General features: G+C 42.1%; 2 protein-coding genes and 1 long non-coding RNA gene across 7 annotated transcripts in view; 2 read left to right on the top strand and 1 right to left on the bottom strand.

Moving 5' to 3' along the window:
• Positions 1–3,709, top strand: part of OPN4 (opsin 4) — a 29,263-nt gene extending 25,554 nt beyond the window's left edge. For 2 of the 5 annotated variants that reach the window (XM_030031035.1, XM_030031036.1), the window contains one exon: positions 958–3,709. In XM_030031035.1, coding sequence (XP_029886895.1) covers positions 958–1,149 — 192 coding nt within the window. In that variant the 3' untranslated portion in view covers positions 1,150–3,709. Of the gene's footprint in view, positions 1–57 lie in introns of all 5 variants that reach the window. The other 3 variants (XM_030031034.1, XM_030031033.1, XR_003925810.1) reach the window with 3 other exon arrangements.
• The window catches only part of LOC121233673, an 83,514-nt gene extending 65,309 nt beyond the window's left edge, over positions 1–18,205 (bottom strand). Inside the window, exons 1-2 of the long non-coding RNA XR_005933610.1 lie at positions 17,958–18,205; positions 8,818–8,991 (exon numbers count right to left, since the gene is read on the bottom strand). This is a non-coding gene — a long non-coding RNA (uncharacterized LOC121233673). The remainder of the gene's footprint in view (positions 1–8,817; positions 8,992–17,957) is intronic.
• Positions 18,206–18,500: 295 nt separating this feature from the next.
• Positions 18,501–24,057, top strand: part of LDB3 (LIM domain binding 3) — a 130,213-nt gene continuing 124,656 nt past the window's right edge. The window contains exon 1 of the mRNA XM_030031016.2: positions 18,501–18,723. The gene's annotated coding sequence lies outside the window, so the exon portion shown is untranslated. The remainder of the gene's footprint in view (positions 18,724–24,057) is intronic.

The raw sequence follows: 24,057 nt of genomic DNA, 5'->3' as shown, positions 1-24,057 counted from the left end.
AAGTACTGCTGTACAAAGTGACATTGTTAACTATTTAATGTTCTCTGTTTTGGGTAGCAGCAAACATATAAAAAATGCAACTTGAAGGAAATCAAGGTAAGTTTTTGAAACATGCCATATCACCTATTCAGTAAGATGTTGTGCTTAGTGTCTATTTCTTCTTCTATGTAACAAAGCTACAGCATACTGATAAATTTTTTTTTGACATCTGCCACAAGTGAGTCAACTTGCCTTAATTCTTGACAGACAGGGAAATAAGAGAAAAGAGTTGACAGGTGAAAGCAAGCCAGTTTTATCTTTGCAGTATTAACCCCAATGTAATATAAACATCTTAAATTATCTCTTTATTGTTAGCAGTGATCCTTACGAGCTATTGCTAGCCTCATCCCAACACTCTCATTTTTTGGTCTTGTGCAAGTGACAGCTAACATTGCTATTGTCAAAAAATGCTAATTAATCTTTCCCTCAATTCCTGTTTTCACTTCATTTTCTAGTTTGCTTCCCCCTTCAAACTATCCATGCTGTTACCACTACATTTTGCATCACCTCTTGCCCCAATGAACTTAAACAGTCTCTCTTTATGGAGGGACTCCTTACTTGATTGAATTCATAGACTGCCTGAGCATATTCACAGCACTTTTGTTCATAGTTGCGTGTGCTGTCATCAGCCTGGTCTTTCATCAAAGTAGACCAGCTCTAAGTAGCAAATGCAAAGTCTGTGCTTTAAGTAAGTACAGTAACTTGTTTAACAGTTTTTTTCTCATAAGTTATTCACGAAATATTAAAAAAATGTTCAGATATACTTTTTCCTCAATCCTTTAAGTTTGGTTTTGAGTTAGTCATGGGGATCGGCAAAGTGTTTATCTAAGTATACGCCACTTTTTCATAGATGATGCAACCTGATCTCCTTGTAGATGTTTGTGTTTTCCATTTCTTTTAAATCCTTGCATCCTTCAGAGAGGTGACAGCCTGAATGGTATTGGACAAAGAAAAGGAGAGTCTCACCACAGACCATCTGCAGCCCAGATACCCAGCATTACAATAACATACAGCAATTTCCAAGGAGTAGAGCTGCCTTCTGGATACAACTCTGGTTTCCTGCACCCCAAGATCAACAGCCACAAGCAGAACAAAAAGTCCAACAGCTAAGTGAGTGGTGCAAGCCAGAATGTCACTTTAGCCAATACCTCTGGAACAACTATGGACCAGCTGAATGCAGAATACCTTCCCACATTGTTCTGAAACGCTCCTTACAAAGACACAACACAAGACAGGATAAAAGCAAGATGAGTAAGCTTTTCAGCATCAGAACTCTCTCCAGTGGTTCACTTCTTAATCTGAGTCACATTGTAATTTTATTATTTCTTCTTTATGCAGCTCATGAAACAATTTCTTTCACTTGGATTTTACTCTGCTCAGGTATATTCCACCACTGCATGGATCTTACCTACCAGCCTCCTAGGATTAACTTGAGAGGAAAAGGAAGTATGAGATTCAAAACTGGCCTTTGTTCACTTAATGTGGTTTAACTTCAAAGCTATTACAGAGCGAAAGCTGAAAGATTTGGGGAAAAATGTACATTACTTCCTAAGATGGTTTCTTCATTATTGTGAAGTTCTTCAGCCAAATGAAAACTTAACCACACAGTCACTGCTCCCTTCTCTCATTAATGACACATTTTCCTTCATCTTCTTCTATAATCCAATTGAAAGGCAATGCACTTGAGCAGTAATTTGAAGTCTCAGACCTTTAATTTCTGAGATTCTGGGGGAAGAGAAAGGAGTAACACTGAGGATGAGGCTATGGTCCTTTCCATACTTAGCTTCTTTTTGCAACAGTCACTTAGGAGACCAGTTTAACCCACTCTTAGCTGACCTCCCCAGATCTATAGCAAAGTATTAGGAAATTCCAGACTTTCCTTTAGCAGGTTTCGTGAGAAGAATGCAGAATTCAAAGCAATGTTTGTACTGAAATGTCTTATGGGTAAGTCAATACATCTGCCATCTAATACTTCAAACTGGTTTACCTTAGATGTGCTTTTCTAAAGTAAATCTCGGGAGGAGAAGGGTTAGTTCTCCAAAAATAGTTGTTCTAGAGATGTGTGGAATCCACACCATCCCCACTTTAGCATTTTAATTTTTCCCTTCTCTAAACAGCAGCATTCTTACAGGTGAGGTTTTTTTCCACAGTGACTAAATCCATGAGATTGTACTTATTTCTCCCAAAAGGAAAAGACTTCTATGAAATAGTCATTTTCTGCTTTTCCCCAGTGCTCCTTCTAGCACATGAGAATAAATGGACAAAATTAATTTGCAAACCATAGCAGTCTACATCACAAGAATTTTTAGGTATAGTCTGTCCACAGTGGGGATATATACCTTCTGAGCCCAGAAGCACAGGGCACAAAGAGCTTTTGAAGCAGTTCTTCCTCATGGGCCCTCTAGTAATTCTCCCTTTGGTTGCAATAATGGAGGGAACCCAGCAAGTCATTTTGTCCTAAGTAAATCAGTTCTTCCTTATGTCACATCAGAAGAAGTCATAAAATCAATAAAAATGTAACCAGCTTATTCCTTTGAGGGGAGAAAAGTAATCAGTGGGTTCCAGAAGATTTGGGGCATTGTTTTGAAGCAAACTTTTGGAAACTTACTTCAAACTGAGGTTTATTAAAAGGAAGGCTATTAAAACTAAAAATGGAGGTGATAATAACTTCTGCAGCAGCCAAATGTTAGATCATGAAAAAGTGGGGTCTTCAGGCTGGTAATAAACTGCCAAAAGCAACAAACTGTTTGAAATCCAAGACATTTTTATATAAATAAAATCATAGGCATTAAAGATGGAAAGGAGCTACTATAGTTCTGCCCTTCACCTACCACAACCGGATATTGTCTCCAGGCAGAGCACAATATTAAACTGATAATATATACAGCTAGCAATAAGCAGAAATAAGAAAGAAAACATATCATCTTCAAACAGGAAGTATGTTCAAAGATATTCATCAAGTCTAAGGAATTTTATTATGACTTATTGCTTAGGCTTTTAAAATTATTTAAAAACATGAAGCATGTAATTCTTCCCATCCTTTGTCATGAAGGCCATTCACACCAGTGAAAACTGGGAAGAAATGCTAGCGAATGCTGCCCATTTCATATGGGTCACAAAAGGCTGAACCTGTCAAGAAAATAGGTCAAAACTCACACATGCTGTTTCATGTGTTAATAAGAAGTGCATGGTACGTGTCATTAAGAGCTAGACCTTTTGCTCCTGTCATGATTTTGTTCCCAAGTAGTATTCTTGAAGACTATACTCTGCACTATTCTGCATTCCCTTCCACTTTTAGAGAGTATAAAAAGAAAACTTCCATGGCTAGAAAAGCCTTACGAATCCACAGCATGTTGTTCTCTATATCCTTCAACTCCAACATGTACTAGAGATTAGTTTGTATCTATAAAAAGAACTACAGCTGTTCGTGCTTGTCTACTTACAAGAGGCTTGAAAAGCATATATTAATTAGGGAGAATTTGTTAGGGAGCACTTCAAAACTCGTGTGTACTCCCTGTGTAACTAACGGCTTTGCATTCCCTCCACCTCTACTGAGACTCTAAAAATCATTTAGGGGAAAGCCTACAAAATTCATTTCACCTGAATATCTCTCCAAGTGATTCACACTGTAACCCCAGTGGCATTTGGAATAAATCATTATTAGTTCATATTTCATCTCATCTCAGCAGCTTTATTTGTGTCCTGTATCCTCTACTTGGCAGCCATTCTTTCCGCTTTGCTGTCTCTTTACTCCCTTTAACACAGATGACTGATTGGATTAAAATAATTTAGGACTGAGATGTTTCATGTTTCAGTTAAAGTCAACTGTACAGCCTGTTCTGCACTAGAGAGACCGCCTGTAGTTTACCATGCACTTGGGCATGTTCCAATGACTTAGAGGTGTGAAAGGACTAGGGCAAAACTGAGGCGCTTCCCTTTGGCCTTTTGTACTACAGCAGCTGTTCATAGAGCAGCCTGCTGGCAAAGGCAACAGCAAGCAGTTTTGTGAGTTAACAGACAAGCTCTTCACCTCCATGGGCTGGAGCTCAAATTCAGACGTAGGTCACAAGTGAAAATGTTTGGTCTGATTACCCAAGCGATTCTGCAAAACTGCTGAGCAATGGGTCACTATTGGTGGTCCTGCAAAGAAGGTGCCAAGAGCCAGTGTAATAAAAGGTTGTTGCAAGTCAAGATTGAAGTACTGCATAAGGTAGCAGTCACAAGCTGCCAATCTTTCCAATTTTCACATACTGCCAGGGATATTAGTCCCTATGTTTTGCAGGTTACAGCCTCATTTTCCGTACTTTTGGAAACTGTTTTCCATCTACCACTGGACTAAAACATGTTATTGTAGCATGTGACATTGAGTAAATTTTCACACATTCTCGCGTAAGACAGAGTAGCAAAAGGTATTTTTCTTGAAGTCATAAGCAAAACCAACAGCAAGCTTGACATTCAGAAAAAACCAAAGGTACCTCCAATGCTTTTTGGGTGTTTCTACAGCTCTTTAGAGCCATACACAGGTAAGTCGCATGTGTTCCCGTTTTCCTCAGTGTGACTGGTGCCATTTTTTACTTAGCCCATTCCAAGAAGTGCTGCAATGTGGCCCTCATCCTCTGATCACTCAGATATTACCATCTCAGTAACTCTGACAGGGCATTGGCTGTCTCTGCTTCTGAAACCACTATTTCCACAGGGCTCTGTTGAGAGAGGGCCCTTATTTGCAAAGCAATGTTAGTATCAGACAATGGTATTTCAGTGGCTGAGCAACAGGTATCTCAGTTCAAACACTTGTGCTTGTAGCCTTGCAGTTGATAATGTCATAGGAATATAAGGAGTCCCATGTTATAAACAGGTTTATATAAAAGCAATCTTATAACAAAGAAATAAATTATTAGTACTGTCATTCCTAGCAACCCTAGACATGGGCCACAATCCCATACACTAAACGTTTCATGTAGAACAAAACCATTACTATACCTTTCTTACCCCATCAAATTTATAGCCTAAATGCTCATTTTCAAACGCATGCAAAGTTCACAGTTGTCAAAATTTATAAGTTGTCCTATCTACATCCCTTCTAAGAACAGTAGACTGAGTAGACCACCAATGTAAGCTTAATAAAGCCAGAAAAGTTTCTCTAGAGCAAATCTAGCCTTAACAGTCTAATACAAAGCACAAACAGTAGTAAGAAGATTTTTTTTGTAGGAAAGTACTTCTTTTAGTTACAGCAGTCCTGGCAGCAGCAGGGTTCTGCTGGAGACACAGCACAGGAATTCTACGTACCTGGCTCACAGAGCAAAGCAAATGCTGCAAGAGTCACGTCAGTGTAGGAAAATGCTAGTACATTTTCCAAACACTGATATCACCTCACTGTGTATAGAAAAGTCAGGATCTCGTGATATTAGACTACAAAGCTGGCCTCATGGTATTTGGTTCACATATTGCCTACAGACACTTTTTGGCAATGAAATTGGCTGTCAAGATTAAGATTCACCTGAAACTGGGGGTAAACAGTAGGACCAGTGGCTAGGAAGAATGGAAAGGGATTCAGCCCTCTTTACAGTGAACTCTTCCTCCCTACCCTTCTGGGTTTGGTTTTGGTTTGGTTTTTTTTTAACTTACACAAACAGCGGTATTGATGCAGATTTAGTATCAAAGATTTTTTTTTTATCACTTTCAGGAAAATTCTAACCAACCCTTGCCAAGGAGACTTTATGTTGGAGAACCTTTTTAAGACCCACTTTCATTTGGGCTACTACAGTACATACTCAGTCATAATCCAACAGGTCTATGATTCAGAAGCATACAAATTCATAGCAAAAATGGCCTAAGTAGGTCTTCTGATGATGACTGTAACTTGAAAGATAAGTAGAAATTGTAGAAACACCCTTTTTAACCTTACCAGGCTTGAGTCAAGCCTTAGGTATGCTGTAGAGCAGAGTGAGCTGCAGCATAGGTTAAACTGTCACAGCACACAAACACAGACATAACCAGAAAGTAAAGCTCATCATGTGCCTCTTAGTCCATTACTGTCTGGTGTCTTCTTCTACAGAGTCATACATGATTTTCTAATATTACAGTTTACCCTGGAGATAGTTATCTCCTACATTAGTAACGGGAAACTTTATGATAGCACAGTTGCAGTATATATTGCATTTTATGAATTTGTGTTTCTTTCTCCCCACAAAGAATCTGCTCTCAGTATTATCATCCAACTTCACTGTTCTACATTGTTATGAATAATTAGCTACAGCCACTAAAAAAATGAACATGACACATAGGTAAAAAAGTTGCTAAGGGGAACTTCTGCACACCATGTTTTACCCACAGTGTAAAAACAAAGCCATTATTCATTTCCCTCAACATTTAGACTTCACTGTGACTTCCACAAGTGTGTAAGAAGATGATTCAGAAACAGACACAAAAATCTGAGACTATATCATTGGATAGCACAAGCTCTCTTATGTAAAGTTTCATGAAGGACGTTTCCTGAATAGGCCATGGGACACTTACAGGCATACTTAAAATTGCTATATATTTTCCATTGACTGGAAAAATAGAATGGAAAATCCATACCGTTCCACACAGTGCCATGCCTGAAGGGTCACACAGAAAGTAACTGTACCTCTAATGTAACAGCACTTCCTTCAAAAACCCCAGTACTTTAAAAATGTATTACACATGCCCAGATGCACCCTTTGGGTTGGTATAATTGATTTTTATAAAGTTTTTCAGATGCCTGAAGTTAATCATGTGCATAAATATTTACATAACCCCTCAGGACACATAACTGAAATGAAGGAGCTAAGAGTATGTTAGGTCAGTACTAAAAGCTACTGAATTTACAAAATATTTTTCCAGTCTAATATTTGCTGCTAACTCCATGGACTGTATGAATCTCCTAAGTTTCACATTTTTTAAAGCCAAGGTTAATACAGATAGATAAGCTGGGCTGCAAACTGTATTGTTATTAGGCCTACTGTGATTTGATGTAGAAAGCAGGAAGCACTTTGGTATAGCAAACCCGTACAAAGAGGAGGAAGGACAGTCCTGAGAAAATGCACAAAAGTTGGAATCAGAAGTTCAAGATTGTATTTTTGGTTTTTTCCATGTTTTCTGTGTGACCTTGGGAAAATTACTTAATCTCATATCTCAGTATTTCTACCTGTAAAATAGAGATAATATGCTCTTCATCATCATAAGGCTACCGTCAACTAGCTTTTGCAGTTTGTTCCAAGATTCACAACTGGAAATACAGTTTCTTTTTTCCACTGTTCATATTTTCTTCCTTTACTGTACAGTTATCAAAAAGTCTAAACTATATCATTACTTACGAGAGTCAGATATTGTTACTGAAGTGGATAAAGGATGCATAGTAATTCATTTTCTCAACAGGAGTTACTCAACAGAAATAATTTACAGACGCCCACCACAATGACTTCAGCTATCATTTACAGGTATACTTTACTTTGTAACATAAGTTAAGTAGAATCAAGCATTTTAATGGTAAAATGTAACTAATAAAAATATGTACCATGCAGTTGTGTACATTCTTTGATCAAAGAGCCTGATATGTAATAATGTATTCCCTTGAGGAAGCTGAATATTAAAAATCACTGGATCAAATTTTGCTCTATGGTACATAAGCAAGAAGGAAAACTATCTGTGGAGAAGGTACTGAAACAGATCTATGGGGAGAAACAACTAATTAACAGGAGATGATTTAAGAAAGGGATTCTTGAAAGAGGGCTGAGGCCTCAAAGGTAAGGTTTGTCCCTTGAAGTCAGCAAAGTCAAGCAGATAGTAGAATCATTTTTAGGGTTTTCTGCTCTATTAATGGGGCAAAAATTGTCAATGCAAGAAGGGAGTCATTGACCAGCAGTACCATCCAGGAAACAAGGGCAACATTAACAGGATGAAGCACTACAAAATCAAATGAACAAGATTTTCACAACCTTCCCTGGATATTGCCTAGAATGAAAATCAGAGAAAACTTCATAGTGCAGCCTGCTCTGAACCTCAGTTGTTTCTGTCCTGTCCAGACCTGAGCTACCCTTTTCAAGGCCAACTTCCACTTCCATGCACAAAAGACCTCTTTTTATCTGAAAGTTTCAGATCTGAATTTAGAAATTCTTTCCCAATGCCACTGTTCACCTTCACCCCGTTGTGCAGACTGCAAAGAGCCTGCCCAGCTCAGTCCACATCTCCTAGAGATTCTTCTCATTTTCCCTAGTCCCAGCAATGAGTGACCAGTCAACTCTTCGCTAGTTAATCCACAGGACCAGAGGGCAGGCATTTGCTTAGCCCTTCCAAGGACCTGGCATGAAATAGCTGTTTCTCACCTCAATTCTCTTTGTAACCCTGATCTCTTGAGTGCCCGTAAGCCCAGGTCTCAGCTCCCTTCTACCAGGCTGATCCTGCGGTCAAGCATTCCTTGTGACTCACCCCAGAGACAGTCCTGGAGCAGTCCAGCTTTCAAGCCCTCCCAGCAGTATCACCATATTCTTCTAGTTCTCATTAGTTCACACTTCTAGTACCCCTTTCCAAGAAGTCCCAAATGCCCACAGGTGCCAAAGCCAGCATTAAGTAAACACAGCCCCTCCTGGCTTTTAAAGAAATCATGTATGCTTCCACCTTCCCATGTAAACAGATGGAGTCTGGGTTTATAATAATCTTCCAACTGTTATTTAAAAATATGAATCCTTTTGATGCTGCTCTCCTCAGCTGAAGTCTCTAACAGACACACATGGCAAAACCCTTAATGTGTATTGATACCTCTTACTTGAAGTGCTGTTCTCCAGATGCACTCGTTAAAACTCACTTTCTGCTGCTGCTCAGTAAAGTAAGAAGAGAACCTAATCTGATGAAGGACAGAGTTGAGGTAGTAGCATCAGGCAGCTCAGTGGCTGGTCATATTCACTGCAGAGATTCCTTCTGAAAATGATTCCTCTGAAAAAGAAAAAAACACACCAATCTTTCAGGTGCTGGATCATTATGTTCAGTCAGATGAGAAATAAGTTTTATGCAGTAAAAGCTGTTCTCTTTGGGCACTGCAGAGACCATTTATTTTGACTGGAGGAATTATAAACATGAAAACTCCATGAAACATCACGTGAAACTCCATTTCAATAAATCACACCCACTTTAATTCTTGCTCTACCCCAAATTGTCATGGTAGAGGCAAAGGAAGCAAAAAAGAGAACACAATTCAGGATACCCATTAGCACTGCATCAAAATAAAGTGACCATAAATAAGCTAGGGAATCCTGAAGTGTTGCAAAACACAATAACTTCATATGAAACATGCCTCTTCTCTTTCCCATTGTGGGCCACTATCAGAAAAGGAACTTAGAGTTACCATCTTGTGTCAGATTTCTCCTTGCTTCTTTCACTGACTCGACCCTCCTTGATTTTTTCTCATGTGTAGGAGCCAGACCATAGTGATTTCAGAGACAGGGCTAAGGAGGCCACAGCATGCGTTACAGAGCTGCATCTTGCAGCTTCCCTTCATTGTGCTGTTTCCTGAAATAGAAAGAATCCCCATCACAGCGGAACCTGCTCCATTTTCACTGGGTCGCAGCACAAAGGCAATTGCTTATTAGAGCAGGTCATGAACACGGCAATAGTGTGAGCTGCCTGAATTCCAGTTTTTAAAAATAAAATTACTGCAGGATTTTTCAAAATGACACAGCTGACTGTCCAACATCATTGGAAGCCATTTCTGGGAAACCGAGGATTTGGGGTTTAGAAAAGATGAGTGCATTTCTTTTGGCAAAAGATGACGAGGGCCACATGCCGTACCGGAACAGCCATACAGGAACGGCATGATACCAGTAAGGACTTACAGCATAATGATTCAGCCACATGAGGTGGATCCTGATGGAAGCTGGGTTTCAGAGAGATGTAATTTTTCTTTCACTATTTAAGGAGGTTTCTCTGAACAGAAAACCATGGCAGTTAAACCACTTCACATGGATCTCAAATCAGTTCTGAATTTGTCAGTTAAAAATGATAAAACAAAACAAAACAAGAAGTCCCATGGCAATAAAGCAACAACCCCTACTAAGCACTTTGTGTTTTAGTGATTACTTGCTTAAGATTGTCACGATACTAGTATTTCTTCCCCAGTTTTAGATCTCTCAGGACTGGAGACAGAGATTTGAAAAAGGATCCTGCTTGTGCAAAGGATATTGAATTGAACTTCAGCAACTGAAACTCTTTGGAAGTCCCAGCCTAAGTACTAATGCAACAGTCCCAACTATTACATATTCAGTGCAAATTACACTCAAAATATTGGTTGATTTGACAAGTCAAGAGGACACCATAATGTTTCTGTTTCAACATGGGACTAACTTGTAGGCACTTGTCTTTCTCTGCTTCCTCCCTCCAAGAGCTAGTGGCTTGGCTCTACTGAAGAAACATTGGTTCCAGCAGAACTATTTTACTTCTGTTATAATTTGACTGTTATTATTTTACTTGATCTCAGTTTGAAAGATCTCATCAAAAGAAAAAAGTTCATCACAGAGCACACATTTCATTGGAACTTTCATTCTGGTCCCTCTACAACTGACACCCAACATGTAAAGGAAAGGGCTGAGGAACAAAATAAAATACATGGAATAAGGAATAAGACATTCCTCTTGAGTTGTCTGGGAGCTCTGTTCTTGTTAATTCCTGCATTCCTTTAAACATGGGGGAACTGAATCAGGTTACTTATATAATAGGATCCTGAATTTGTATCCCACTTGTCCTCCCCTAGGCCACTGAAACTCTGTTGGAAAGCTTGGCTGGCCCTAAAGAAACTTTTTATTATTAAAATTGCCAATAAAGCTACATATTAAATTCATTTGTTTATTTTACTTATTGTGACTGAACGGAGGTAGTCAAGAACATTTTTTTTACATGGTGTGCCTTTCTCTACCAGTCCTTCATTCTGCTTACTGCATGAAAACATTGTGCAAGTGCAAATTACATAGCCGATTTGTCAGTTCCTGCCTTAAATGAGTTGTACATTTCGCATCTGACCATCAAGACATTCCTGACTGTCCTTCCTCTCAACTGAGAAACAATCTTCCTACACACCTTTCAAATAGGAAAAAAATGACCACTTGGGAGAATCAAGCTAAGTTAGCTAGCACACTCCCTCACCCTGCCCTTCTTGCTTTGAGTTCATTTCCTCCCTTATTCCCAGCACAACTGAAAACACTAAGAAAGGAATGGAAGATTGTGTGAATGAAAACTGAGACGACTTTGGTTAAACCGTTATTAAATAGCCAAGTCCTCACCTGAAGCAGTTCTGTCACTGTATTTTGTTGGAGCATTTGGCTACAGTCTCCCAACTGATGATGAGTAGCAAATGTTTGCTTTTGCAGATATTCTCTTGTGTAGATTTATGTAACTGGCAGGACAGATTACTAGCATAAGTGTATTAAATGAAAACTGTTGTGCTAGGTTTCAGTCTAGTTTGTTCTATTTCCCTTTTAACAGACATACTGCTACAATAATAGCTTACTCCAGGTTATCTGTTGAGGTGGGGGTGTTAAAACAAATTTATGCTTGAAGGGCCAGGAAAAATTCTGTGGGATGTTGAAAGGTGGGGCACCAAGATGCTACCCTTTGAAAAAAAAAATATACCAGCAGTCATTCTCCAGTGGCTGCCAAGTTTATTTTAAAATCATTATCTTTACCTGCAACTGCAAAGTGGCCAAAGTACTACTTGTAGGCCACTGTGAGAAAAGCCACTGAGCCAGTTCACATGTTCTATTTACAGTTAAATGAAAAATTCTCAGAGAAGTGTGGGTCATTTTTCTTCTCCTTTACTGCTTTGATGCAGTGAATGTAGCAGCAGCAGAGCAAAGTATTTGTTAATTCTGGTTTGTTAAAGTAGGTGAGCTGGACAGTCTTTCTTCATTTGGATAATCTAGAGGTTATATATCCCTTTGTAAATACCTCTCCTAAAATGCTCTGGGAATATGTATTTTAATGCTCACACAATTTTTTAGTGCTCAAGGAAAAGTGGTGCTTGAGTTAAGCCCTTATTTGGAAGAGCCAACTGGCTCACAGTCTTCTCAGCTAAGTTTATCCTAGTCTTCAGATGACACAACTAAAATTGTTTCAATAAACCAGTAGGCTCAACCAAACAAATCATCAGATCAAGGCATCAAGTAATCAAACTCAACGAGACTGATACTCAGATGACACTACTTTGTGGTAAGTATCAAAGATAATCAGTTCTGAGCCAGAGTATGGCATTAACTCCCTCTGTGACCTTGACAATTCAATTTACTGCAGTGCCCAAGTTTATCTGTAAATGGGCACATTGTTTTCTCCTGGAGTGCTGCAAGGCAAAATTAAGAAGGTTTTGCAGAAAGGTTGCAAACTGTAACCTTTTTTTCCATACTCAAACAGAGGATTAGCAGTGCCTGTTTTAAGAAAGATGCAATGATGGATTAATCAGCCTTCAACTGAGAGATGCAGAGAGATACTGAGTGAAGCAGGTGGGAAGAGATTCACCTTTCCCTTCATACAAATAGCATGCATTTACAACTGAATACTTAGAGTTGAACAGTGAGCTAGAATTAAGAGGCCAACGTTTATTTAGACAAACTAACTGAAAACGGATCAAGTTTAAACTTAAGAATTCCAGCTTTTCTTCTGTCTAAAATCGGAGCACAAGACTTGTGAATATTGTGTAGTCAACACTGACATTTTGAGGCTGGATTGAACCCAAGTATGAAAGCAGCCGGCGTTATGAGTCAAGCTGCGTTGCTGGGGTTCATCCTGCTGACAGTCCATCTTGAATTACCTACTGCCATAACTCTGTTTTTACCCTGTACTAGGAATGTTATGCTAATAATGTAGCTCAGGGAAATGACAGGAACAGTCCAAGGAGGTTACCACACAGACAGCCTTCTTTTTTATGTTTGAGCAAAACTCTAGAGTTGCAATTCACGATGTTTTATTGAACTCTATGTAACAGCTTGACGTTTTGATTGTTTTGTTTGCTTGTTTGTTTGCTCTTGTATGTGGGCAAAATTAGGAACTTTGCCAAACTGCTAAGATAAGACTGAAAATGGGAATGACAAATCTGTCTTACAAGGGTAAAATTACCAAAGTAGAGTCACTCTAAGAATATGATTCTCATCTGAGCTGTGCTTGTTACATTTTCCTAAGATTTTCTGTAAAATTTCTGCAAAATAAAATAATTTTGAAAATCCAAAATATTAGATTCCTTTGGCAGCTATTTTTGCCAACACCAGAAATTAAGCTATGATCCCACGTGAATCAGACTGCTAATTGGACATGTCTATAGTCCTAATTTTAAAGAAATTCCTTCCAGTCTTTTATCAGAAGGGAAGTGAAAATTATGACTTGTTTTGCAAATTGCTTACTCATTCGCTAATGACAGAAGGAACAGACCACTGAATCTCCTGCCCCCTTACATAGCATGTGCAAAGGACGGTGAAAGTCAGAACTGCTAAGCAATAAGCAATCACAAATGGCCTCATTTACTGGAGCTGTTATAGTTTGGGTAAATGACAGTGCAAATGCACCCCAGATCCACACTCCTCTAAAAGTTAGCACTTCTGCTGAACAGTCACATCAAAGTTGCCATAGAGAAATAACACCTACACAATCCATCAAAACCAAAGGTAGTATCTTGTTATTGGTCATAATCAAGTAGAGGCTCCCAGAAAGCCACACTTATCACTAGTTTATTTCTGAACTCAGAGCTGTAAGCCCTTCAGCTGGGCAGGGAATGAGATCAGATGTCAAAAGCATTATCCTGGGAGAAAGCACGTCCATATTTTGTGCTGCAGTGTATTTACTTTACACGCTAATTTTCCTAACACCATCACTGGCGAGGAATGCCTCAGTAGCTAAGGAGGCCAGCCTTGTTGGGCAGCAATCATTCTTTTACATTTCCATCTGTGATGGTTGTACCTTCAGTTTACAGTTACTGCAACTAAACTGTGCAGACAGCTTACTAAAATGCCTCATAACCCTAATGAAACCATATTGCGGAAATTTATGAAAAATGAGGGGCTTATTCATGAGGAAAACAATCTTTCTGTGACTGATCTGAGGCTGAACAGCTAATGCAACAGTTGCGGAGATCAGACTGTGATTCAAAGAAAGGACAAAAGACTTGGAGAAAGACTTGTGGAAAACCCAGAATTAGCCCTTGACAGAACTATCCACATTTCCCAAGAAAGGAAATTGCCCAGGCTGGAATGAAACTCATGGGTCAAATGCAAATCGCACTGAGTGAGTCACAGAGAAAAATGGACAGCTAAATCTACCAATAAGCTACTTTCCAGAAAGCAAATAGGATTGTTTGTACAGGATGCCCTGGCCAGAGTAGTCTCAGTCTTCAGCTTTTTGTACTCAGCAGTGACCCTGAAGGTGTTTCACAGAACTATTCCAAGGCCATTGGTAGGTCAGCAATGTGTTTCTGAAACATTATCTAAAATGCAAGTTTAATACTGTGACTAGTGCTTGCCACAAAAAGAGGACAGAGGATTTTGTCCCTCCAAAAGACAGGCACAAGCTTCTGGGAACAAGTGTTTTCTGGGAACAAGTGTTTTCTGGGAACAAGTCGTTCAGAGAGTGCTGAGCAGGTAGAGGTCCCATACTTTCAAAATTCCCTAGCCGTGAGTGACTCAATGAGCAACACACAAGCTAGTGGATTCCACCGTTTCAAACAAAAACAAATTCTGAAGCAAAACTGATCCACCACTTATCAGAACAGGATTATGGGCCAATTTGCAGTCATCCTTGCTGATGTGTTTACCAGGGAGCAGACAATCAGGTTGCTAGAGGCCTTGTAAAGGTTCAGGTACAAGCCCTTAAATCTAAATACAATCTTTTCTATCACATGTAGAATGGAATAATCTAACAGATCATCACCCTTTTCATAATAAAATAAACATAATTGCCCTCCATCTGGATATGCTTTCCAGCCTAAGTCATCAATTATGCTACTTTACAAGGCTTGCTCATCTGCAGTAGAACTACTTGTGGTCATTTTGCAGCTTTTGTTATTTAAAGAGGGCTGCTAAGAGACAGCAGAGTCGATGAGGAATTCAAAGGATGGCAAAGAGCTACAGCTAACTCCAAGGATAACAAAGCATGTATTTTCATCCTGATATTCATTAACACAGATCCCACTGCAAAAAGCCTCTGCCAATCAAAACTCCTACCCCTTTAAACACGCTACTGAGGGTCTGAGGAGGGTTTTAAATGCACATGCATACAGCTTATGATGAAACTAGTACAGAGCACACAGAAGAAGTGCCTAGCCATGTGCCACAGAAAGTAAAATCAGATTCTGCCCTCATTTATTCCCACCTAATCTTCCTCAAGAGAATCAAATAGCCTTGATGCAAACAGGGTATGAACTTGCACAAGAGGGAGGCTTACAGCATGGTAAAAGCATTATTCAAAGCTGCAAACGAAATATCTCTTGAAGTTCTGAAGCTTTCTGGCTGAAGAGGAAAAGATATTTAGGTCTTTTGTTATACCAACTTCAGGATAAAATAATCACTTACTTGAAAAGCACCTCACTGCACAGTTAGCCCCTGCAAATACCCACTATTTTCATTAATTGCTAGATATAGAAGTATCTATCACCATGAGAGATGGTTAGCACCACCATTTGTAAACAAAGATACACAAAGTTTAAAAAAATTGATTTGAGTAAATTTCTTACATTTTACCATACATTTTCACTGCTGCCTCAAGAACAATCTAACAGGCAATGGTTCATAGTTCTGATAACTGTGTAATAAGAAGAAATTCTAAAAAAAGACTTTGGTATTTCCATGGCTCGAGGCATCAGTAGCCACAAACAGCCATTTTAAAATCAATTTTCTAATTGCTTTCTTTATTAAAAAACAAATTGAATATACTGCTGTCAGCATAATCACTTTTTTCCCTAAGGACATGTATAATTTTAACTGTGAACAAATTTTGGAAAAAAGTGGTATCTAATACGCTGTTCAAAAGTAAGTGATCTATAAAACTGACTGTGCACAACGCTATGGTATGCTTTTCTTCCTTCCACAGCAACCATCCCATTATTTTCTGTTCGGCCTTTTTTTTTTTTTTTTTTTTTTTTAAATCTTACAAGGATTTTGGTTTTATAATCCATGGTAAAACTGATCTCTCCTAAGGCACGTTGCCTTAGGTCTGACAAACTTTTCATATAAACTGCACTGTCGTGTGGTAAGTATTGATAACTTTAATGCTCCGTGAAAAGCAATGTATTCGGGCATTTGACAAGATGCAAGGTGTTTCCTCTAGGGATGTAAGCCGACTTGTCAGTGGAATATTTTTGCAACTACCATGAAGACACAATCCATATGACTACGAACTTTGGCCAACTATAAATACAGAAATAATTTAGATCATGATTTCCTGGCCTGGTCCGTGCATCCTGTGTGTTGGACCAAAAGAGCTCGCTTAATGTGCATCACAGTCAGTATTCAGGCAGGGTGCACATGTGGAATAAAGAGACTTGAGGTCCCCTAAGACGAGAAACACTAAACCTCAACTAATACTAAACTCTTTTAAGTAGGCTAGAGCTGCGCTGAGGAAGCATTCAAAACGGTCGTTGTGCATTTCGGCGACGCCATCGCCGGATTTATTCCCGTACGTGACCTGCGAGGCACTCGCGGGCTCTTTCCTTCCAAAGGTTTTGTTAACCGCTGCCACTCGAGACCCCGGTCCTGCCTCCGCGCTCGGCACCGGTCCCGGGGCGCGGGCAGCTGCGCTCCCGGCGGAGGGCCGCCGGCTCCCGCGGCCGCCGCCCGCCGCAGCCGCCGCCCGCCGCAGCCGCCGCCCGCCGCGCCGCGGGTCCCGGCGCCTGTCCCTGGTGCTGACGGGGCCGCCGCACCTGCCGCGGGGCGACCGCCCGCCGGGCAGCCGCAAGCCCGCTCCCAAGCAAACGGCCCTTCCTCTCCTCAGCGCTCTCCCCGCGCCCTGGGAAGGCAGGCGTGATCGCCGGCGGAGCTGAGCTCGGCGCAAGTCCCGCCTTGGCCGGGAGCTTCCCCGGCCCGGGGTGTTTTCGCTGCCGGGCAAGTCCCAGGTGACTCGGATGGGGCAGCCGCGCGGGTTCGAGCGTTTCAGCGCAGGGGAAGAGGCTTTTTTTTTTGCTTTTTTTTTTTTCGTTTTAAACAAACGCAGAAAGCAGCGGCTCAGTCACTGCACTGAGAAAAACAGCTGCCTTTCTGGAAGGCACTTTTGGGAGCATAATATTAAGAAAAAAAATTTAAAAATCACATAGCACTGCTGAATAGAGGGATGTATGTAGTGGGTAGCTTGGATCTCGACAAAACTCAGCACTCACAGGAAGTCACCACAAGGCTAAGTATCTTAAATTCAGGCGGGCAATTACATTCTTCATTCTGTATTTTCCGAAAATTGTCTTCCAAACCCTTCGTCTCCTCTTGGGCTGTCGTTTTAACTTTTCCACTCAATTAGAACGACCATTACCTATCAACACCAGTGAACCACGGGGGGAAAAAACTTCACTTCCACGTTTCGTAAGGGGAAATCGCCGATTTCACACGTGTTCCGGCGGTGAGTAAAGGGGGGGTGAAGGCTGCAGGCTCCCAGCTCGCAGAGCATTAAAACACATGCTTAAGAGCTGTCGCCGAGCTTGGGCAGGACACCAGCTTCCCGCCTGCCCCTCCTGGCCCTTGACGGACGAGGAGCCCAGTGGCCCTGGCGGGGAGTGCCGGGAAGCCGGGGCAGCACCCGCCCCCCGCGCCGCCTTCCAGAACGTTCCGGGTCCCTCCGGAGGGCGCAGCCCGCTCCCCCCCCCCCCCCCGCCGCCGCCGCCGCCGCCATTTCTTCCCTCGCCGCGGCCCTGAGGGCACCCGGACGGGTAACGCCCAGCGCCCCCCGGATACCTGCTCCCCCGGCGCTCAGCCGAACCGCTCCCCACAGCTTTGTGTCACCTTCCTGCTCTGCCACCACGGCCAAGAGGTGATCTCCGTTCTAAAACGGATTTTTTTTTTTTCAAAAAAAAGTGTTCTTTTTAACCGCAGATAGCGGTTTCTCGGCTAACGGTCACTCCGCAACCGCCCGCGGCGCCAAATCCCCTCACGCTCCTCCTCGCCCGCCCAGCGCCCCCACGCGGCGGCCCCGCCGCAGCCGCCGCCCCGCTGACGGGCGGCCTCCCCTCGGCGCGGCGCTGGCGGCGCCCGCCGGGCACCGGCGCCCCGGGCACGCCACGCCCACGCGCGGCGGAGGCGCCCGGAAGGGCCGCGGGCCCTTTAAAAGCTCCACTTTGGCGGCACCGGCGCTTCCCTCGCCTCGGGAGCGGGGGGTGTCGGGGGCGCTGCCGCCTCTGCCGTTCCTCTCAGCCCCCCTCTGGCTGCGGGGGCGGCGGCGGCCCGGCGGGGGGGGGGGGGGATGATGTCCGTGGGTGCGTGTGACCGCAAGCGCCGCCCGCTGAGGGCAGCTGCGGCTCCGGCGGGGGCGGGGACCTCCGCCCGCCGGTCCGCTCGGGGGTTTGGCCGCGGCGGAGCGGCCGCCCCACGCCTGCCGACACCCACCCACCCGCCGCGGCTGCGGCGCGACACGGTAAAGCGCTGCGTGGCCGGAGGTAGCGGTGGGCTCCCGGTCGGCCTAGAGTTACTGGTTGCGCTACTCGAGATACCGCAAGCGGGCAAGGTGGGTCGCGCCGCGGCGCTGAGGGAAGGAGCGGCGCCGGCGCCAGAGCGAGGGGACGAGCCCTCTCACGCAGAGCGGGGCCGGGGGCGGCGGGGGCTGCCCGAGTCCCGCAGCCTCCGGCTCTGCGTAGAGAGAGCGGGCTGCAAGTGCTCTCCGGTTAAGAGGTCAGCAGAAAGCCTAACGGGCAGGAAAAAGCGGGTGCTCCGCTAGCCAAAGGCGGCTTGCAAGCGCCGGCTATAGAGAGTGGGAGCCACTTGCTGTCTTTAAACGTCGCCCTGCAGGTTTAAAGATTTTCTGTAGTGGAAAACGTTACCCAGTAAAGCCTTTACTGGGAAGGCAGAAAGGAGTAGGCGAGTCGTTTGGCTGAAATCTAACTTTTGGGAGTCCGCTTAATTTAAGATTAAATTTTGCGTCCATGTGCATATTGAGCATATGCATAGGGGTGCGCTGCTACATCAGCATGGTGTCATGATCCTTGAGGAATCTGTGCAATGGACAAACGACATTGACAGTCCAGGATCCCTCTTCTAAGCCTTGTTGTACATTCATTGCGCTGTGCCAAACCTCAGGCTCTCTGAAGGCAAGCCAACACCGTAGATGTCCTGTGACATTGAAGTTATAGCTCAGTCCCAGGTCTATGTGGAGCTGACAAATGATCTGCACATAGCCTCTTTAGACATTTGTGTGTGTGTGTGTGCATTTGGGTTTGATTGGGTTTTTTCTTTTGCTGTTTTCTCCTGCAAGCCAAAACAGTCAATTAGGATCCCTTGCAGCAAGGCACAAATTACAGTAGTCACAGTGTTGCTATAAACTTTCCTGGTTTCAGCCCAGAGTCGGGGAAAGAACGATAAAAAAAGAACAGCAATGCATTTTGCAACCTTCTGTTTCTGGTTCAGGTACCTGTATTAGAAACCAAGCCCTACATTTTAATCCAGTTGCTGCTGTTGACTCATTTTGTGACCTAAAGCTGGTAACCTAAGCTCTATGGCTACACATGTAAAAAGGACGTGGTAACAACAACAGGTCTTTAGGTGTTCTTCACCTTAAAAAAAGAAATTTGATATCTTGGCAAGGTAGGTGCCATAGAAGTGTTAAGTATTACATGCTGTAGTGGGTGTCTTTAAAAACAATGAAACGCTGGTAAGATGAGAACTTAGTACCGTACACTTAAGTTTTTTTGTAATACAGGGGCAAAAAAAGTCTTTGTAAACAGTCTGGACAGGTATCTTCCTCTTCCCTTCCTTTGGTAGCCTGTCTCTCTGCAGGTATGGTTTCCAGTTTAACATAGTTACCAAAAATCTTCAAATCTTTTAAAGATCAAGTCTGACCAGGCTATGGTCTATACCCAGTCTTTTGTGGTAGTGAAAAGAGGTGGTGGCAGGAAAAAAAGCAGGCCACCTAGCAGGGAAAAAAGTGTGAAATGTCATTTTTCTGTAATGGTGAAAGTAGTCATGGTGAAGGATCTGGAGGTGAGGGTAAAGAACAAATTTGATGGTAAGGTGATACTAGCAGCACCAAACAGTCAAACAGAAAACAGTTTGAGCTGCATTTCTGAAGACATTGTATTACAGAGAAGGGAGAGAATATTCCATCGTTATATTGCTCTAGCATGGCTCCCCAGCTATACCATACTCTGTTGGGACCTGCAAACCACATTACTAGAAAGGTATCAACAAAGCAGAATTTGATGAAGCCAAGCGCGATAGAAAATTTAGCTTCCTAAGAAAGATCAAAATACAGGACTTAGGACAACTTGATAAAAGGACTAAGAGGAACTCAGAAATACAAAGTTCTGTGAGAACTGAAGGATTTTGATTAAATGGGTGAAACAAAGCTGTACATGGAAGTACGAGTAGGATTAGCTCAACTTAGTTCAGAGCCCAGCAGTGAAGGAAAAAAGATGGCAGTGAGCTCTTTTGCGTTGTAGAATAGTCTCACTTTGGAAACAATATTGAACTTGTGCTGAACTTGTGGGAAAAATCTTTGCTCTTGGTAATTACTTTTATATTCAGTTTGACATTGGCAAGGTAGGAATTCAGAGCTAAAAAGCTTTTACATATCTAATGTGTCAGTTTCAAATTCTTTAGCACTGATTAGCCAATATATGGTAAATATGTGGTTTTTTGTCCTGTGGACTGCAATGAAGATCAGTCCCCAAATACAGCTGTTGTTTCCTCATTATACCACATGGAATATAATTAACATTGGGTTAATTCAAAATTTTGGAAAACTCTAGGATTGCATAGATCAGACATCTGGTTTAAAGCTTGGGTTTTCTTCATGCATGTATCTAGGTGAGTAGTTTCCTCGCACACTCCCGATCCATTCTCCTTGCCTTTTCAGTCTTCTGAAAGAGTGTAGATAGTCTTTCTGGGGACAGTGCAGTAACCTGTGGGACAAATAGGACATGTTTGTCATAAAGCTGAATGCTGCCTTCTTGTACTGCCACTCCCTCAGGTGAAGTAGACTGAAGCAAAGGCAGCCAATATTTTTGTCTGTTTTGGTTTTTTTTTTTTTTAAAGAATGTCTGTCCGACTTGTTGAAGATCTTTTTATCAAAGAAGAAATGATAGTTTATTCCTCTGCAGGGCAAGTCTTTCACTTGCCTAAAGAAAAGCATAAAAGGCTGTTCAAACCATGACCTTGCATGTGTCTTCTTATATGCCAAGGGTGCATAGTCTATTGCAGATCAGCAGTCAAACTCTCAAGCAATCTACTTCTGAAATGCTTAATGATACAAACAATGCAACCTTGTTGCTGCAGTAACAGTAATTCAAGGCTCTTCTGTGAGCACATCTACCACTGCAGCTAAAATATAACCCATGAGTAATGTGGCCAGCTTAATGAAGTAGTAGCAACTTGAACAATTGGAATTTCCATTACTTGTTTCCTTCCACCTTAATTTAGCATTGACACTAGCGGTTTTTATTTCATTCACTTAATGGTTATGTACTCCCAAGCATGCAGTTGTAGCTTTCCTAAAGTCAGTTCACTGTAATACAGCATGGTCTCCTAGCATATGTGAATTGTTTCCGCTAGTGTAACATCTCTGACGTAGTTGTGGAAGGACGGCTCTGCTCAGGCTCCGAGACATTTGCTGGAGGTGGCAGCACTCTGCTCTGCTCTAGAGCCCACAGAACCTGGTACCCATCCAGCTTCCTCACAACTGTTCCCATCAGTCAGCTGGGAACAGCTCTGGGGGGAACCTCGTGAGCACTGGACAATTCTTTGTTTTGATATCTGTACAGAAAATGTCACCCTGCTCCTAGAATATGTTTTGGGGTTTTTTTCCTTTAAATGTTACTCCTTATACCAGTGGCTTCATCTGACTCAGCATAGCTTCTGTCTGAAGGGAGGGAACTATAAGCAAGTCATAGATCTTGACATAGCTGGAGAATGAAGGGAAGAAGGCACACCAAGAAAAACAAAATACTGTTATTTGAGCAAACAAAAAAAAAAAAGATTTTTTTGAAAAGTCTAACAGGCAGTTATGTAAAGCCACTTAAACCTAATCTAAACATCACAAGCTTCTGAAAACAAGGGGATTGTCTATTATGTACACAAAGTCTATGTCATCCTCAAGTTTCCCAGAAGGTTTTGCTGAGGTTTGTGCTGGTAGTTGTGATGGCACTGTACCTGCTGCACCAGTCCAGCTCCTGGGTTTGCTCGGATGTTTGACTGTGAGAACACCTGTGTCTCTCACCTTTGGAAATGGGGCAAGGTTGAAATAGTCATCTGAGTGGATCACCAGCTTTCTTATTTAGAGGCTGATTGTATTAAAAGTCTGTAGAAGGAAGTGAGACCTATGCTAAGAGTGTCCCCAGCAAATGAAGCTGTGACTACAGAACGAGCTTCTTTACTGTTTGCACTTCATTATTAGGCATGGAGCTTTCTCCAGGCAGGCAGAGGGGAAACAAACACAGGAGGGAAAGGACTTAGAGGGGCCTGGAGAAAGAAAACTGTGGAATATTTTTACTCCAAAGTCCACCTGGTAGTGACAGTCCAGGTATGTGAAAGAGCTGTGGTCCTGTTGTGTTGAAGGGGAGTGTTGGCCAGGACACTGGCATATCCTCTACACTTTCTTTTTTAAAGTGCCAAGCTACGCTGAACGTTCATGCAGACACAGATAGAAACCAAAGGAGTAGGAACAAGTGACCTCAGTTTAACATTTCATTCAAATGACAGTGCACCTAATGAGATTACCACGCTAGTTTCCTAGCACGCCACCCAGCCTGAAGGATCTCACAGATCCTTTCAGATGTCCTAAACTGATAAGCGAATGGCATGTTACACATGTGAAAGTAGGATAGAAGCACATAGTGTTTGATTAAACAGCATCTCTGTTTCTTAATGCTTAGCTCTGTTCAGCTTGCTGTACAGTTTTATTATGTTCTGGGTTTTGCTCCCCCCCCCACCTTTTTTTTTTTTTTTTTTTTTTTAACACAAATGACTGAAGATTTAGGTATAGGAAGGTAACATGCACAGAATTCACAGTCCATAAAAACATAACCTCTCTTCTAATTTTCTGTGATACTGTCTTTACTAGTGAAGCAATGACTTGTTATGTTTATCTTACTCCTGGTTTTATTCCAGTCTCCTGAACCCTTGAAATGGAGCCAAGGAAGGGCACTAAAAAACAGCAGTGAATTCCTAGGAAAAGGAAAGGAGTAGTGCAATGAGAATTTACCTTCAATCTTTTGTGTGTGCATGTGACCTTTTAAATAAAAAATAATAAATCCAGTACTAGTGGTTAGAAAGAGAGCTACTAGATAAACTGGCAGGCCTGAAAACTCTGCCATTTGAAGTGCAACAAGTCAGTTTTGTCTCCCCTCAAAGTCATCATCCAAACATCACTGGTTCTGGGCTCATATAGGGTAGGTCACAAATGCTGTTAGTGTAAATGTGCCCTAGAGGTATTTGTGAGACATCAGAAACCCATTTTCTTTTTAAGCTGTGTCTTGCTATTTGCTTTGGTTTTAGTTTGCGCCAGTTCTACTGGTTTAGTGTAACTTTCTTTCAAATCCATGTGAATTGCTGTGGTTTGATTTGGACCTCTGACTAAAAAATATAGTTATGTGGTTTAGTCTAGTGTCTATGCAGAGCTTAATTATTCCCTTGTACAAATGGCTTTTCTGCCACTATGAATACTGAACAAACACTTATTGCCTCATGGTTTTGAAAAATTTTTGGCCATCTCCTTAGATAAAGACTGAGGCCTTGGTAGTGTTTGCTCTCTGCCATTTCACCATCAGTTTTTCTATTGCATTTTAAGGTAGGTGTATGGGCAGAGTGACCTATTATCAACATTCAAACTGAGCTACCTCACTCTAGTGCA

This window comes from Aquila chrysaetos, chromosome 11, assembly GCF_900496995.4.
Source record: "Aquila chrysaetos chrysaetos chromosome 11, bAquChr1.4, whole genome shotgun sequence".
NCBI classification, from domain to species: domain Eukaryota; kingdom Metazoa; phylum Chordata; class Aves; order Accipitriformes; family Accipitridae; genus Aquila; species Aquila chrysaetos.
The sequence above is the reverse complement of the archived record's forward strand: the minus strand, read 5'-3'. Positions and strand labels throughout refer to the sequence as shown.